The following is a 16,707-nucleotide window of genomic DNA, read 5'->3' as shown; positions in this document are numbered from 1 at the left end:
GGGTGGCCAGTCTGCAGTAAGCATTTGTTAAAGTGTATCTAATTTAAACTTTTGTAGTCAAATATTTCGCAGCTAAAGATTGCACCAAATCAACTGCTTTCCACCTAAAAGTGATGAATCAAGCAAAATCCAGAGCACACAGTGTCCTTTAAATACTGCAACAGCAGCCAGGAGTCATCTGTACATGTAAATGCCAACTTTGAGCATCAGTTGAATTAGAGTAGCTGCATTTCCTCCTGCAGGAGCTTGATACATACAGATCCTGTAGCTTGGACAGATTAGTACAACATTACAGCCACTATGTGGAGCTCTTTCTCTATTTTCTATATTTGATGGTCTTTCCCTTTTAGGTGAAAAGGGAAAGACCATCTTTAAATCTAGGAGGGTATCTAAGGGTACATCTTTCACCATCTTACAATGCTGTGATTGCAACCATTCCCCATCTCTCTGTGAATGGGACTCATGGCCATTGAGCAGTGGTCTTTGATTAGTGGTTGTTGATAAATGGTCATGAGAATTTGCATATTAATAATGAAGGAATTGACCTCCCAGCCCATTGTTCCTTCAGTGTTGCTAGTTTCAGTCATTATGCAAATGTACTGTTTATTGGGGAAACCTGCAGTCAGCTGAGACTGAAGAAGTCGGTGATGAAACGTTTCTCCCACTGAAAACGCTACGTCCAGAAGAACAGAATCAACTTTTGGGGGTATCTGACCTTACATGGCCCCTCTATATGCTTTATTCTCATTAACATTATCAAAATCATATTGTTGTCTGCGGATATCTCAAATAGGAAATTTACCACTTTTTTCCAGTCACGTGTTATTACTTCTTAAGCTAAATTAGTTATCGCCACCACCCTTGCCTGTGGGAGCTCCATCTGGGGCCTCCATCTGTTTTATCCCGACCTTCTTTGCTGAGCCTTTCCTTAACTGTGTTTCTGCCTCAATATTTTCTTCTTCCTTGGATTTTCTCTGTTGTTGCTGTTGCTTTTTTGTTTTTCTACAATTTGTTTCAGCTCTCACACATTTGCAACCATCAGTATAGTAATTTGACTTCTTACAGTCACACTTAAAAAGGTTGACCTAACAAGTATTCAATTTAGGCATAACATATGTTAAACTATCACCATCTGCTGGCTACTATAATTTTCAAGTCAAGGTTCAAATCCTGAACAAAGAGGAGAGACAGAACAGAGGAGAGGCATATACAGAAAAGAAACATAAATGTAAAGTATGTTAAATCCAGGTTTGATGTTTTAGATTATTATTTGAAAAATAAAACAAAATGTCTCAAGTAATAATCTGTTTGAAAAGCACATCATACACTTTCTGAAAAACAAAAGATACATTGTCCAGATACATGTACCGGTACTATAGGCTGAGTCGATTTTAATCAGTTTAAATGCCTGTTTCTGTCAAAGTAATTTAATTATGGTGGGCATGTTGTCCTTGTGTCATTGAGATAATGTGTTTAAGAGGAATCATCATGTTGTCCCTGCAGTTCAAAGACTCCCTCTGGCTACAGTCTGTGAGGAGAAAGAGTCAGGAAGTCAGTGAGTGCCTGAAGGACTAGGATCCACGTGAGGATGGCATAAACAGCATCATAGACTGCATCACTGAGATCACTGCCTATGTAAATATATGAACCATAATTCCAACAACAAGCCCTGGATCACCACTGACCTGAATACTAAATGAAAGGAGGGTCGTCAACTGCTCATAATTACCTATAATTTCCTTATTGATTCATAAAGTATTCTGATTCTTATAACCCCACCAATCCCATCTTCCTGTCTGAAACCCCTGCTTGTATACGTTTGTGACCACTGGTCAGTTCGGGAGATGGCATGAGCTACTAGCTGATGCAGTGTGCTCGCTGTCACCTGGATGATATTTTGGTGGTATTGTGAGAAAGCAACCAAACTCCATCATGGTGAATCCTTCTCTCCCACTTCATCCCACTCTACTGAGACAACAGAGCTCTTTCTCCCTCAGACAGGTGAATACACTGATAATATTCCATTGTGTAGTTTTCTATCCAGGTGTGCTTTTAATGCACTGGGAGTCCATTTGGGAATCCATTGTCTGTCAGGTTCTTTTCAGATGTAATTTCATGGTGGATCTAAAACTGATGGTGCTTTTCTTTGTTCATAACTCCATTAATTTTGACATGATCGCCAACACGACTGACTGATATGCAGCTCCATACCATGACAGAACCTCCACCATGTTTTACAGATGCCAGAAAATTCCACATTGGATTTCTTCTCTCCACAAGACCAAAACGTCCAACTGGAATTCAATATCAAGGATCACAGATGGGGTTTACACACCTGAATGTATATACACATGTATACTGAGGGAGAGGAACGTACTGATTTTATGCATGATTATTTACTTTTGAAGAAAAATGATAACAAAAAGTATTTCAGCAGTGTAACATGTTATAAAAGCAATTACAAAACAAAGTTTCATTTTAAGCAAACAATAAAAAACACAAGATATAAAGCAAGCACACCAAATGATTTATAATTGGTCAAGAATACAGATCAAACAACACACTTTAGTGATTGAATGCTTAAAAAAAGCTGCCACACAAAAACCTAAATAAATTGAAAAGTACAACCATCTGAGACACAGGTGTATGATATATGATTTGATATGATGTATAGCTTTCCAAAAGCAGGGAACCCTGACTGTGTAATGCTTTAACAAAGTAATTCTCCAGCTTTCTCTGAAATGTCAGCCAATTATTCCCTACAGTAGTCGCACCACCAGCTCCACAGTTTGAGAAGACTGTTTTAATGTGTAGTGTAAGGACATGTTATCAAATGGCTCTCACAAATATCCCCTGTGTACATGTGTAAATGAGAGAAAAGACAAGGCACAGTTTATTCATTAATGCTGACTCTTTCAATAAACAAGTTTAGAGATTTAAAGTTTAGAGTTAAAAAACGCGTACTAGTGTAACTATTGCTATAAAGGATTAAGATGAATTTAGCTAAATGTAACCTACACAATTAAAATACAAACATATCTTCATTTGACACACAAACTTGGCAGCAAATAGTTGATTGGTTAACTAACTGGTCAAAATACTCCATCAGCCTTTTTATGTCTGGGGGTAAAAATTATGGGCCAAAGTTTAAACACACATGCTGTGAAATTTTAGCTTCATATACCGAATACAGTTTTGTGAAAAATGGTCTATCGACCTACTATCAAGCCATTTCTTTTCTTAAACTGGTCAAGGAAAAGTCAGATTAGCAGCTGAGAGTGCATTTTGAAGGTTGACATTGTTTTTCACAGTATTTCACTGCTTTTCTGTAGTGCATGTAATACAGAACTTAAATTTGACCTTAGAAACTGCCCATGTCACATATTCTGTTTTTGCTGACTTTGCCTCCTGTCGTTAGCTTGTATACTCATAATAAAAGTCGGCACAAAACAGATGATCAAAGAGTTTCACTGACATTACTTGATAAGTTTGTGTGTCAACAGAAGTTAAACATGCCTTTCACCATTTTGGAAAGTGAAGCAGCTTACAGCAAACACTGTAGAGCGAGTCTGGCTCTCTGGAAACAGAGATCCAAGTGATAGCTCCTGGGAAAATACAGGCATCATAAGCTTTGCAGAAATACGTAAGCCAATGTCGAACAGAATTATCAGTTACAGTCAGTTTCCGTCTTTATGATGACACACTTTTCATAACAGTGAAGTAAAACAGCTCTTTATCAGTCAGCACACTTATTAGACCCGTCTATGTTTTAAATAAGTCAGCTCGGCTGAACGGATGGAGTTAAAGGTCTGAACCAGAACAACAAAAGATAAGAAATTAAGAGAGTGCATTTGCATTTGTGTAACTTAGCATTTGTTACTTAATGCACTATGTAGTCTTGTATTCATATAATATTAAATTTTAAATTTACCATTTTTAGTATTTTATCATTACCTAAAAATGAGTATTTAATCATACTCCCATAAGTTTATAAGAAATCGGTTCATATACTTGGGCTCTCTGTTCAGGTTTGTTATTAACCGTTGATCAGCACATTCATTTAAGTAAATACATGAATAAAGATTAAGATTTTTTTTTTTTACTTGCATGTGTAAGTTTTGTTTTATTAGAGCAAAACTTGTACATTCATGGCAAGTACAGACAAGTGCAGGCCTGTTTTATTATAGTTTTATGTAGTAGTTTTACTGGAGGGGAGTAAGTGTGTGCACCATCATCATGCACAAGAGAAATTTAGCACCATTCACAGTGTGCAGTGAAGCTATTCTCTGTGTGAGTTTTTGTATTGTACTGGTAATTCATTTAGTGTTTCTGATACAAACACTGTGGGTTTTATAAACTGCAGCTTAATGACTCGTGTTATCAGGAGGAGTAAAGAACATCAGCCAGAGCTTCAATGCAGACACACCTGCTGCAGCTGTGCTAGCACACTGACTGGATACTGTTATGGTGCTTTTATAGGCACAAACAAAAAAGGAAAACATGTAATTCCATATGAATGGTTGATGTGTCCACAATTGGCCAGTATTGTACATTATAACCTTAAATACTTGTTACCCTTAGGGAAGGGTGTTACTGAAGGCAGGTGGATTTTTCATTCCTGAATTTACAGTAACCACATTACTATAGCTGTCAACAGTTTTCACTGATGATGAAAGCTTTTGACAAGTTGGGGGAAACACAAGAACAGATGGCAAATATAGTTAAAGCTTTTCATGACAATAGAGGACCAGGCAGTTAAAACCACATCCTAACAGTTGTTCCAGTTACATGTTGTTTCACAACATGGCCTTTTTAAAAAAAGACTAAGCTAACTCTAGAATAATATGTTGGTAGAAACTTCAGTTGAGATATTTTCCATCTTTGGCTTCCACAACTGTCAGAGGGATTGCTGAGGCAGAGAATTCAGAACAATTGTTTAAAAACCTGCATTGAATTTAAAACAAACACGCAAAGACTCTGTGTATCTGCAGATTTTACAAAGAATAGTAATACTTCTGTAATATTCAACACACTATTAAAAAAAGAAGGGCAGATTTAATAAAATAATAAAAAAAAATATAAACATATCTCCACCATATCAGAGAGTTTTGCATTACATTTTTTTTTCGATCGCTTTGGCCCAGTTCTCAGAGCAGAAAAGTCAGTCTCACTATTCTATTTTTGTCTGTTTTCTTTTGCATATAGTTTAAAGATTATTATTTTGCTTTTCTCAATTTCATCAGTTTTGTAAAATAAATATTAAAATCCTTCGGATTTCACTTTTGTTTCTGAAATATGTGTACACTACATTAGGCCTACATTTTTGCAATATTTCTAAAGTCATTTAAGGTTTTGAGGGAAAAAAAACTAAACAATTTGATGACTACGTCTTTAAAGGGTGGTGAAAGGTTTCTATTCATTCATCACAGAGATAAAGTGACTGACTGACTATTCGTTTTTTGAACAATGTAAGAAAGGTTTTGATTGTAGTAGTTCCTTTTGCACAAGAGACTCTGTTATGAAAAATGCTCTGTTTTGAGAATTGCATAAAGAGTGGTTTGAATGACTTTTCTGCTGTGAGAATTGCACAGAAGCAATTGAGAAAAACTGTAAGTTAAGTCATTAGCACCAAAATATTGAGAGACATATTAATTAATTTATATTTAACATAATTAATTTTGACTTTAACATCTCTACAAATTAACCGTTGGTGACCTCGCTCACTTCCTGCAGTTGTTCTTGCTCTCGTCTTTGATCATCTCCTGCACTCCTGGGAGATGGTGGGTCTCTAGGCCCATCACCATGTGATGGAAAACACCTAATGCCAGAGAAAAATAAGACAGTATGCATGGCTTACAGTTAAGCCCGGAAATTTTGCGGCATTAAAAAATGAAACAAAGGTGAAATGTCAGACAAAGCAGAACACGAGGAGCTTATCCCCAGAAGTGGATCATCATCCACTGGCTGGAACTACTTTGTATTTGGGACAAATGACATTAACTAAGAACAAATTATAAACAAATGTTGCTGTAGAGTTGTGTTGGCACCACACAGCAACACAACTAACTGAACCACCTGAAAACTCGCCACAAACTAAGATGAATGTACGAAAGCCAAGAAAACCAAAATCATAACTCAATATCAATAAAAGCAAACCTGTACAGTCTGTCAATGTGTCCCAGTGAATGAACACTTTGTCTGCAAATACATTTTAATTTGAGGATTATAGTGAAATGTAAGAGAGAAACCAGTGCCCTGTTGAATCGTTAGTGTTGAACTTTGCGGCAAATGCAATTTGGAATTTTTAAAGAAATAACCAAGCAGTTTACACAGTTTTTCAGTGACCTGTCAAATTGTGTCTGTGTGTGTGTGAGAGAGTGTGTGTGTGTTTGAAGTACCTTTGAAGTTGTCTGGATTTATTAAGGTACCATACTGCAGCAACAACAACATTCAGGAAAAACAAAACACCAACTAGGGCCCAAACAGCAGAGCATGCACCTACAGACACACATGGAAAAAAAGAATATTGTGTGAATGAGGTAATCCTTTCTCTCCTTCATGGTGTTTAGTCTTTTCAGACATTGTTCAAACACCATGCAGCACTTGTACCAAACATTCTAAAACTTTTATGCTCTGAAAGGTTCTGAGACAAATGACCATGAAAAGAACTATTTGCTAGGACATGTTCTTCCAGTGATGGAGCTGACTTTAATATCATTTTTGCTCTGTGTGGAGCTTCAGTCATCCATTCATTAACACTACGTTTTATGCCGGAGATGTCTTAAACCAACCACCTCTTTAAGCTGGCTGGTTTTCAGAAAAACATTAGAATGAAGCAACACCAGCAAAGGCTCAAATTAAAATTCAGAAAGATTTGGACAAACTGCACAGCTAAATCCAAGCTGCCCTCACCTGATGCCACATGCACATAGAGCTGACCATGTTTAGTTCCATATGCATTAGATGCTTCACACTGATAGAGGCCATTTAGATCAGAGGTCAGGCTCAGCAGTTGTAGCTCTGCACCGTCGACTTTGATAGAAGACTGCAGCAGAGTCTGGCCAGATCTGGAAAAACATGAACAAGGCTCAACATGAACTATATATATATATATATATATATATATATATATATATATATATATATATATATATATATATATATATGTATATATATATATATATATATATATATATATATATATATATATATATATATATATATACATATATGCATATGTATATATATGTATATATGTATATATACATATGTATATATATATATATATATATATATATATATATATATATACATATGTATATATATACATATATGCATATGTATATATATGTATATATATATATATATATATATATATATATATACATATGTATATATATACATATATGCATATGTATATATATGTATATATGTATATATACATATGTATATATACATATATATATATGTATATATATATATATATATATATATATATATATATATGTATATATACATATATATATATATATATATATATATATATATATATATATATATATATATATAGTATGCACACACACACACACACACACATACGCAGTTTTTCTTCTCTTAATTACTTTACCTACTCCAGATAAAGTTGGCACTTGGGTTGGCTTCTGTCACACACTCAAATGAGTCTTGTGTAATCACTCTAATATTCACTTCTGTGGGAGAGACTGCAAAAAAAAAGACAGAAAACTGTGTTAATCCTGAATTGAGGACATAATAATAATATCGAAATAATGTTTCACAAATGTTTGGGTCTCATTGCATCAGACAAAACAGTCAATCTTTTCAAGACAAAAACAGTAACAAGGTTGTGACTGGCTAATTTATAATCACCTTGATGATGGAAAAAAGAATATTACATTACATGGAAAATCCACCAGAAACAGGACCCCACAGTTGTACCATATCAATAACAATAATGCACTTCTGAATAAGCCTGCTTTTTACTTTCATTGCAACTTCCATTATTTTTGCTGATGGTGTGACCAGCAAACCTCCTCCTCTGCCATTTCCCATTTATATTCAATGACTTACGACTGGAAAGATAAATTACATTTATCTTAACGTTAAGCATGTCGGTCACAAATAACCTTTATGCTTGACAAACAAATCTGAAACAGCTTTTGCTGTGACTTGGTGTATTATTGACATCAATGGTTTTGATGGTATGGCATGTTATGGTTCCTTGCACGTGTGAATTAGATGGGTTGTTAATGACATTTGATGAGAATTCCATTTCAGTGGCACCTTTAGAAATATGTTAACTTAGAAAAATTGGTGATGTGTTCAATACTTATCTGCTGTGTGTGCATGTGTGTGTAAATATGGGGACATTGTTGAAGTGACAGTGGTGAAAGAGAGAGTGATATCAATAAGTTTTGGAATTTGATAAATTTGGGACATTTAACAGAGTGTATAGTTTTAGTGAATCATTAGTATGTAGTGTAATGAAAAAAAATTGAGGCATTGTTTGCATGTCAAAAGCTGTTATAGAACTTTGTCGTTTGCTAAATTTGTCAATAATTTTCTGTTAAATCTAACAATTCATATTTGCATTTCAAGTTATAAAACTTAATTGTTAAAGATTTTTGTGGTTTCTGGCACTCACAGTAGACTTGTATGTTAAAGGGCAGGACTTCTTCTTTAGACAGGGAGTCACCACTGATGACACACTGGACCTGGTGACCGTTAATCTCTCTCGTAGGAACACCAAACAACGAGCTGACAGTGGTAGTTGTATCGTTGTCATACTGTGTGGAGTTTGTTGTCGTCCTCACTTTGTCTCCCAAAGCACCAGTGAGCCACCTCACCTCTGCAGGAGGCTTCGATCCAGCAGCCGTGCAGGTAGCAAATAAAACCTCTTCTGTGCCCAAAGTGGGAAGATTGTCCTTCACATTTGTGAAAGGAGGCACTAGGAGAGGTACAGCACTAAAATAAATCAACATGCAAGAAGGATGGTGGAAGTAACTCCGTCTCACGTACAAGAATATTAGAATATTTGAAATAAAGTATCTTTTCATACCGAGCAAGTTCAGAGGTATCTCAGTCTTCTGATTTCCACTGGGAAACAAGGTGAAGATACACGTGTAGCTGCCTTCATCCTTCAGTGCAACATTGGATAACTGGAGTGTTCCATTTTTGTTGTTAAAATTCCCGATATATTTAAATCGATCATCACCTCCATTGACAAACTGCACTCCCTCTCTGGGTAGGATAGTGAGGAAATTGTCATTGTGAGGTTTTTCTCTCGTCTTCCTCTGCCAGGTAATCTGTGTCAGGTCATCATTGGTATCAATGACATGGCACGGTAAAATAGCGGTACCTCCTTGAACCACTGTCACATTTCCACTAATCACCTGGAGAGCTGTAAAGTGAAATACTGTTAAAGAGCAGAAAAAAAGTAAAAAAAAAAAAACAAAAAAGCGTCTCCAAGAATTTTTGGGCTTCACAATTAATCAAATATGAATCTTGATTTGAGTTTTACACAATTAAATGAATATGGCTGATACTGAAAACGTTTGCACAAACTTTATGCCTGCAAGTGGCAATAACAGCTTTTTCCTACACTGTGAAGCTTCCTGGATTAATCTGGATGAGTACATTAAATCAACCTAAAAATTATAATTTGTATTATACATGCATCTCAATAAAAACATTTAAAACAAAATCTCAAGGGGTTTTTTTCAGCTTGTAGAAACCAAAGATTCCTGCCCATTCTGCTCCAGTCATATGGGTAAATACTGGACTGTATGTAGCGGAGATGACAATAAAGTTTACTTTGATTTCAGCAGCGAGCAGGCGCACCGAGGGCTCTCGCTCTCACTTTATAGAATTTCGAAAAAACATCGGTGCAAATTATAAATCTGTATCATAATGTCTGGTGTTTTCGTGTTTGTTGTTTTTTTTATTTTATTTTATTTTTATTTTGCGAGTTGGTTATTAGATGCTGCTCCAGCCAGCCAGAGAATCCCCCGCCGCCCCGGCCGCAAGGAGCATCAACACCTCGCAAACGGAGGGCGCTCTTACTCCCAGCAAATGGGCGATAGAAAACCGATCGGTGCCTATGCCATTCCCAATATGCGCTGGCATGATGTCGGAGCAGCATGAGTACGAGTAATTTTTTATTTTTATTTTTTTCCCGTGATGCCGCCCCCCACCACGATGCCGACCCGGGCAACCGCCCGTGTTGCCCGTATCAAAAACCGCTACTGGGTAAAGATAATAAAATACACAATTTTTTAAAGCTTTAAGGTCACAGGTCCTGAGCATCTTCTGAGTATGTCTCCTTATAATAATAATAATGATATTAAATAATAATAATAATAATAATAATAATAATAATAATAATAATAATAATAATAATAATAATAATAAATACATTTGGACAACACTAATATAATACAAAAACATAATTTCAGTCATCCGCTTCAAAATCCCCACATTCTTCCCTGTCAGATTTTGACAACAATCAGTTAACACCTGCCATTTTATCTCATTTCAGCCCAAGCAAATCCAAGCATAAACAACAAAAAAAGAAAACTTTCGACATACCGTCAGCTTCTCTGGTCAGCAGGAGCGCAGATATTAGCAAAAACACGCGGTTATCGCGGAAAAATAGCGTGGCATGACTTATCGCAGCAGTTGGCCATAAAAACACAAACGAAAGTAGCAGTTCCATCCATTCGCCCATATCTTGCCGTTACCTCGTGGCTGCTCTCAGAGGAAGAAAAAACAGAAATGGCATAATGGACACGGTAAGGCTTTACTTAAGTCACGTAACCTGGATCGGCCCCTGGGACACTTGTGCTGGGTCTTATAATTATGAAAAGGGAATAATTCCCCTTTTCTCATTATTATTTCTGCTTTGGATTGTGAAGACATTCATTTTTACAGTCAGATCCAAAGTGTAATTACATAAATGACGGCTTATTGGAATAATTGCCGTCATACGAGAAACATACAAAGAGACTGATGGGTGAGACAGCGCTGCGTTGTAAAATTATTAAGGTATTTTAATAAAAAGTCGCCTCTAAGAGGGTCAAAAATTTTAAAGTTACAGGGAATACAAATAATATCAGGCTGACCCTGCCACAATCTGACCCCCTGTCCATGAACAAACAGAAGGCTAGTGTTTCAGCTACATGTGTTTTACAACAATAAAATAGAAAATTGTTTTAATTGATGCACTCAGAAAGGTGTATTTTTGGTTCCAGCAGACATAACTTTTAGCGACATGCAACAATCAGAGCAAATATTATTTTTATATGACGTCTGAAAACAAACACAGAGCCGTTATCTTGTTGAGAACATGTTAATGTTATATTGAGGGGCAGTGGCGGCTCCTGAAAAAAATCTCAGGGGGGGCAATTTTTATGATATCGACTAAAATGACCCATTTAATGAGTACATCAAACAACACAATTTTAATTTTAATTTAAAATGAACAACCATATTCTGGCCATTTGTATAGATTTGTAAAAATGAACAACCATATTCTGGCCATTTGTATAGATTTGTAAAAATGAACATGAACAGATTTTTATTTTTTTTTTGAATGAATGAAAAATAACTATTGAAAACAACAACTGTAAACTGATTGGGGGGGTGGGCTAAAGAGAGAAAGAGAGAGGGATGGAGAAAGAGAGTAAATATGGTTAAGGGTTCTTATTTGTACAAGAACTTTGCTCGTCTGTCTTTCTGAGTGGCAAATTTCTCGATGACCCTGGTGTTGAAATCAGGAAGTTCTTGTGTGAGTTTTTTCTCTATGGACAGCATAGCCAGAGCGTTGAGCCGATCCTGAGCCATATTGTTTCTCAGGAAAGTTTTTATCCTCTTTAAAGTAGAGAAACACCTCTCCGATTCTGATGTTGTCATTGGTGTGGTGATGAGGATGTTAAGAAGACTTACAGTTTCGGTGAATGTGTCTTGAAGGTTGTTTTCCATCAGAACCTGATAGAGCGCCAGCGCACCACTACAACTCTGAAACTCCTCGTTGTCGTAGATCAGGGACAGTTCTGTTTTAAGTCTGGCTTTGTCCAATGAGGGATAGGCTTCCACTGTGGTTTGTAGTGCTGCATCTGGAAAATTTTTGCTGTGTTGTTGGAACAAGTCTCCTTGCAACAGAGTGGCGCTGACAAGGTGCTTGGTGAAAGAAAACCTCTCCTTGGCATGGCTCATAATGGTGTCGCACACCTATCCAATAATATATAATTGGTAAGAGTTAGATTCAGTGGTAAGACTTTGGCACATGTCTCATGTTAATCATTATTCTGAAAAAAAAAATCTGTCCATAACAAAACAAAACAGTCATGACCACTATATCAAATGACATCTGACAACATCGTCATTAGATTTTATCTGATGATCCGATTTAAATCAGACCAAGCAGCTAGTGCTTACCTCCAGTGCCAAATGGTGTTGCCTGTCTTCCCCCAATGTTCTCCGTCTCTTTGTGGGTGGGTCTTGAACAGGTCCCCTGTACTCCTCATCCACAACCAGATTAGGAAGTGCCTCCCTGATCCAATACATAAGTTTCATTAATGGCTTCTGAAAACTGAATAGGGATATATTAACCAAACACAAACCAAACAAAGGTTGTGTTCTAATTACCGGGAATTACCGGATTTAATTAATAACCGGACCTGGTTTAATGGCTGGGGGAAAACCAGTGCAAGTAAATAAAGGCCCTGGCCATAATTTCAGGAAATAGCCTATGGTATAGGCTACATCAAATCATTACTGGGAATATACTTCATCAAATATACTTAATCAAATATTTTTCATAAAATTACTTCAAAGGCTGATATAAATCAAAATTATCTGAATTCCATTAAACATTTAAGTCACAGAACACAGAATATATGCAGAGAATTTGATAGAATCTATGCATAGATAATTAACCTTTATTCTAGGTTACATATTTATGCTTTTATGCCTACCTGATAGCCTGCATGCGGCTGATGAATGTCTGGGTGATCCCTGCGATGGTGACAGAATCGATGTTTCTCTTCTGTAGGTGGTTATACAGCATGTCTACATGTGGCATTATCTTGTGAAACAAGGCCAGGAAAAAACAGAAAGCTTCGTCTTCCAGCATTCTCACGAAACCACCGGCATCTCTCTTTGTAGGGGCATCAAATCCTTCACTGTTACGGATGGTCTGAAAACACCTCACCAGATCGTCTTTATGTTCATACACTGTATTCACAGCACGACTGTTGAAGTTCCAACGGGTTGCCGATGCACTTGGAAGTCGGTGCGCCACCACCTCGTCAAGCACTGCAGTCCTCTTGCTCGATTTAGTAAAAAAAGAAGCGAATCCTGCTATGTCGGAAAAAAAGTGACTGATTTGAGGGATGTGGGAGGTTGCTTGTTGCATTACCAGGTTTAACTGATGGGCATAACAATGTACGTAGTGAGCGTTAGCATAAATGTCCTGTATCTTACGCTGCACTCCTCCAGTGGTACCCCTCATTACAGCGGCCCCATCGTAGGCCTGGGCGATCAACTTTCTCTCTTGTCCCTGGGGGAGGATGAAGCGCAGCCTCTCCGATAAGGCACTGGCTATTGCATCTGCACAAGCATTGGGTAGCTTGATGAATTCAAAAAAACGCTCTTGAATACGGTTTCGTTGGTCAATGTATCTTAGCACCATGACTAACTGACAGTGTGTAGAAATGTCAGTGGTTTCATCAGCTTGAATGGCTAAAAACTTCGCTGCCTTTACTTCTTCCACGATCCTTTCTCTCAGAACTGCCAACATGCAATCCAGGATCTCGTTCTGGACTGTTTTCGAGGTGCCTTTAAATACAGTAGCATTTTCAAGGTGTTGCCTCAAGTCGTGATCAATTGATGCCATCAAGTCGACTAAACCTCTAAAAATCCCTGGATTGTCTGAGGAATCACTTTCATCATGTCCCCGCATTGCTAGCTCAAAAGCACCACAAAACTTAATACAATCGATGATTTTAGATAAAATATGACGGTTTTTATCTACCTCTTCGTTGTGCCTTCTTAAAGCAATCCGATGTCCATCATCTAGCTGCGCCGCTATGCTAGTTTTCCCTAGCACAGCTAGCTTTACACTGTTGTCCATATGAACTCGTGAGCTTTCATGTTTCTTGATTCGTTCGGAGAGGTGCTTTAAGTCGGTTTGTCCAGATTGTGTCCACGTCAAATCACACTTGTCACTTTTGAACAGTATGCACGGGAAACAAAAAAGTGCATTAGCTGTTCCACAGCCTGTCAGCCACGACTTGCGCTGGAACCAACTCCGACAAAAAGTCCTGTTGTATGCTTTTGACTTCTCCTTCGTTGCCTGGGTTAGTTGAATTTCGGGCTTGTCAGGTCCCAACTCTTTAACTTGCAGTTTTTCTGCCATTGTCCTTCTGGCAAAAGGGTAGGTTAGAAGCGATCTAACCGAATTTGGGGGAGGCTGTGCCTCAACCGTTAACAATACCGCTGCCATCGTCTCTCTCTGACCTTATAGCTCACTTAGGCTACTGACTGAGGTAAAATTCTAGAACAGCAAATCTTCGCGCGTTTTCTGCAGGGGCGCAATTTTAAGCGCCCCCAAACCATTTAATTCAGCGACGCTGATAGGTCAAATATTTATTATTTTCCCCTGGCAACCATTTAATGATAGGCTATTTCGCTGCATATCAAGGGCGCTTTGACGAGCGCCCCAGAAGAAGAAAAACACCGTTTGTTGGTTGAACTTTAATGAGTCAGCTGGTGAAAATGTTAAAATACGCCTGGCTGTATATGGGCACACACATAGTAAAACTATCATTGATGAATTTTTTAAAAATATATATTTTTACTCCTCCACATTTGGGGGGGCGGAGCCCGAGCGCCCCCTATGGGCCAGCCGCCACTGTTGAGGGGTAAAGCTTATATGAATCACACAGGCATGATTCTACTCCTATCAGGCAAAACGTCCTCTTTTTAAATAATAATAATAACAATAATCATCACTTGAGAACAATAAACATATAATTTTTATATCATAACCTACAAACTAATCTAATGTAATTTCCTTTCCAGTCTTTCTCACTCACTATGTGTTAATAGAAATCTCTGCATTGAATCATATCTGTTATTAACCTCTGTCTCTCTTCCACAGCATGTCTTTATACTGTCTTCCTTCTCTCACCCCAACGGTCGCAGCAGATGGCCGCCCCTCCCTGAGCCTGGTTCTGCCGGAGGTTTCTTCCTGTTAAAAAGGAGTTTTTCCTTCCCACTGTCGCCAAAGTGCTTGCTCATAGGGGGTCATATGATTGTTGGGTTTTTCTCTGTATCTATGAAGCGCCTTGAGACGACTTTTGTTGTGATTTGGCGCTATATAAATAAAATTGAATTGAATTGAATTAATGTAAACGATGATTTTCACTTTTTCACGAAGTTACACATTGCTACTTTCACCTTTAGTTGGTTGGAATGGAGGCGAAGTTAATTGGATCCGCTCTCCCTGCCAGTGCGCCATGGCACGACACTTTTCATCACTTTTTGACAGGAAGCCAAGACTTAGTATTTGCCAAAAAACATTATTGCCCGTCAAGGCTGGACTGGGACAAAAAATTGGCCCGGGCATTTTGACTAGAGACCGGCCCACCAGGGGTAAAACCGCAAAGGATTCTGGGAACTTGTGGCAAGAGCTACTAGCGCACGCAGGCTTTCAATTACACTCAGTTACACAGCGATAAAAAGAAACCCAAAAAATGTTCAAGGTTCAAGGTTCTTTATTTGTCACATGCATAGTTATACAAGTATAACACACAGTGAAGTGTAGCCTGACACGCTCCTCACATGTGCAAAAATTTGGGGGGGGGGGGGGGGTGTAGAGGAGGAACATTATATATATATATATATATAGTATATACACTGGGTGAATGTGCAGTAGTAGCAGCAAGCAGGTGAATTCTGTACATTAATGTCAAGAAGCTGTTGTATTATTAACTGCAATAGCCGGTCGCATGACAGCCAAGGGAAGCCGACGGGTAAAGAGATCGTTTTTCTTTTTTATCGGATTACGTCGTTGAAGAGAAATTTTTTAAGCCATGTTTCCGAAGTAAGAGCCGATGGATGGTCTGGATATACCAAATATAACGTCTCAGAACACTCCAGCAGCTCACATGTTAGTCTGCTCCAAGCATTCCCACAAAGGTCAGAGTTTTGTAGTAATTAATACGTCATTTTTCTTAACATAATTGGTGATATAGGTTACAAGCAAGTCTGGTGCTGAACAGAAATTGTCGCGCTATGCTCCTTTATTTATTGTGCATAAATAGTGAATTGTCCTAACACAATATTGCGTTTCGCTTCTGTTATTATGGTACATTGACAAAAACATATACTTTTATTCACAGGATAAAACAGTTGTTTTGTATCACTAATTGTCCAGTACGATTACAGCATACAGTATTATTGTCACTGCTACATTTCTGTAATGCTACCAGAAATTATTTCCACTACTAATTAATTACCGTTGAGCTCAAAGGTTATATTAATAAACGGTTAACGAATGTGTATTTATGACGACGATTTGTGAGACTGGTAAACTTACCTTTGTTCGTACGATGGTCTTTCGTTCTACACGGTGCATTTCAAGGTCCTGTACCCATCCGTCCGTAAACCGTACCTGGGCTTGTTGCA

General features: G+C 37.7%; 2 protein-coding genes across 2 annotated transcripts; both read right to left on the bottom strand.

Annotated features, from left to right (window-relative positions):
- Positions 1 to 2,388: 2,388 nt before the first annotated feature.
- On the bottom strand, positions 2,389 to 10,844 carry LOC147311449 (nectin-3-like). The gene is made up of 7 exons (XM_086266450.1): positions 10,606 to 10,844; positions 9,077 to 9,418; positions 8,663 to 8,965; positions 7,628 to 7,721; positions 6,913 to 7,067; positions 6,399 to 6,498; positions 2,389 to 5,818 (listed from the first exon to the last, which is right to left on the bottom strand). The coding sequence occupies exons 1-7, from the start codon at positions 10,742 to 10,744 to the stop codon at positions 5,701 to 5,703; spliced, it is 1,251 nt and encodes a 416-aa protein (XP_086122576.1). The 5' UTR covers positions 10,745 to 10,844; the 3' UTR covers positions 2,389 to 5,700.
- A 769-nt stretch (positions 10,845 to 11,613) lies between these two features.
- Positions 11,614 to 14,924, bottom strand: LOC147311448 (zinc finger MYM-type protein 1-like). The gene is made up of 3 exons (XM_086266447.1): positions 12,993 to 14,924; positions 12,454 to 12,568; positions 11,614 to 12,246 (listed from the first exon to the last, which is right to left on the bottom strand). Exons 1-3 carry the CDS (start codon positions 14,519 to 14,521, stop codon positions 11,719 to 11,721), a joined length of 2,172 nt encoding a protein of 723 aa, XP_086122573.1. The 5' UTR covers positions 14,522 to 14,924; the 3' UTR covers positions 11,614 to 11,718.
- Positions 14,925 to 16,707: the final 1,783 nt, after the last annotated feature.

Source organism: Aulonocara sp. 'chitande type north' Nkhata Bay, linkage group LG16, assembly GCF_057382095.1.
Source record: "Aulonocara sp. 'chitande type north' Nkhata Bay isolate Kocher_YH1m ecotype deep benthic linkage group LG16, A_spYH_male_GT1.1, whole genome shotgun sequence".
Taxonomy (NCBI): Eukaryota; Metazoa; Chordata; class Actinopteri; order Cichliformes; family Cichlidae; genus Aulonocara; species Aulonocara sp. 'chitande type north' Nkhata Bay.
Note: the sequence above shows the minus strand (reverse complement) of the source record. Positions and strands in the feature narration are given on the sequence as shown.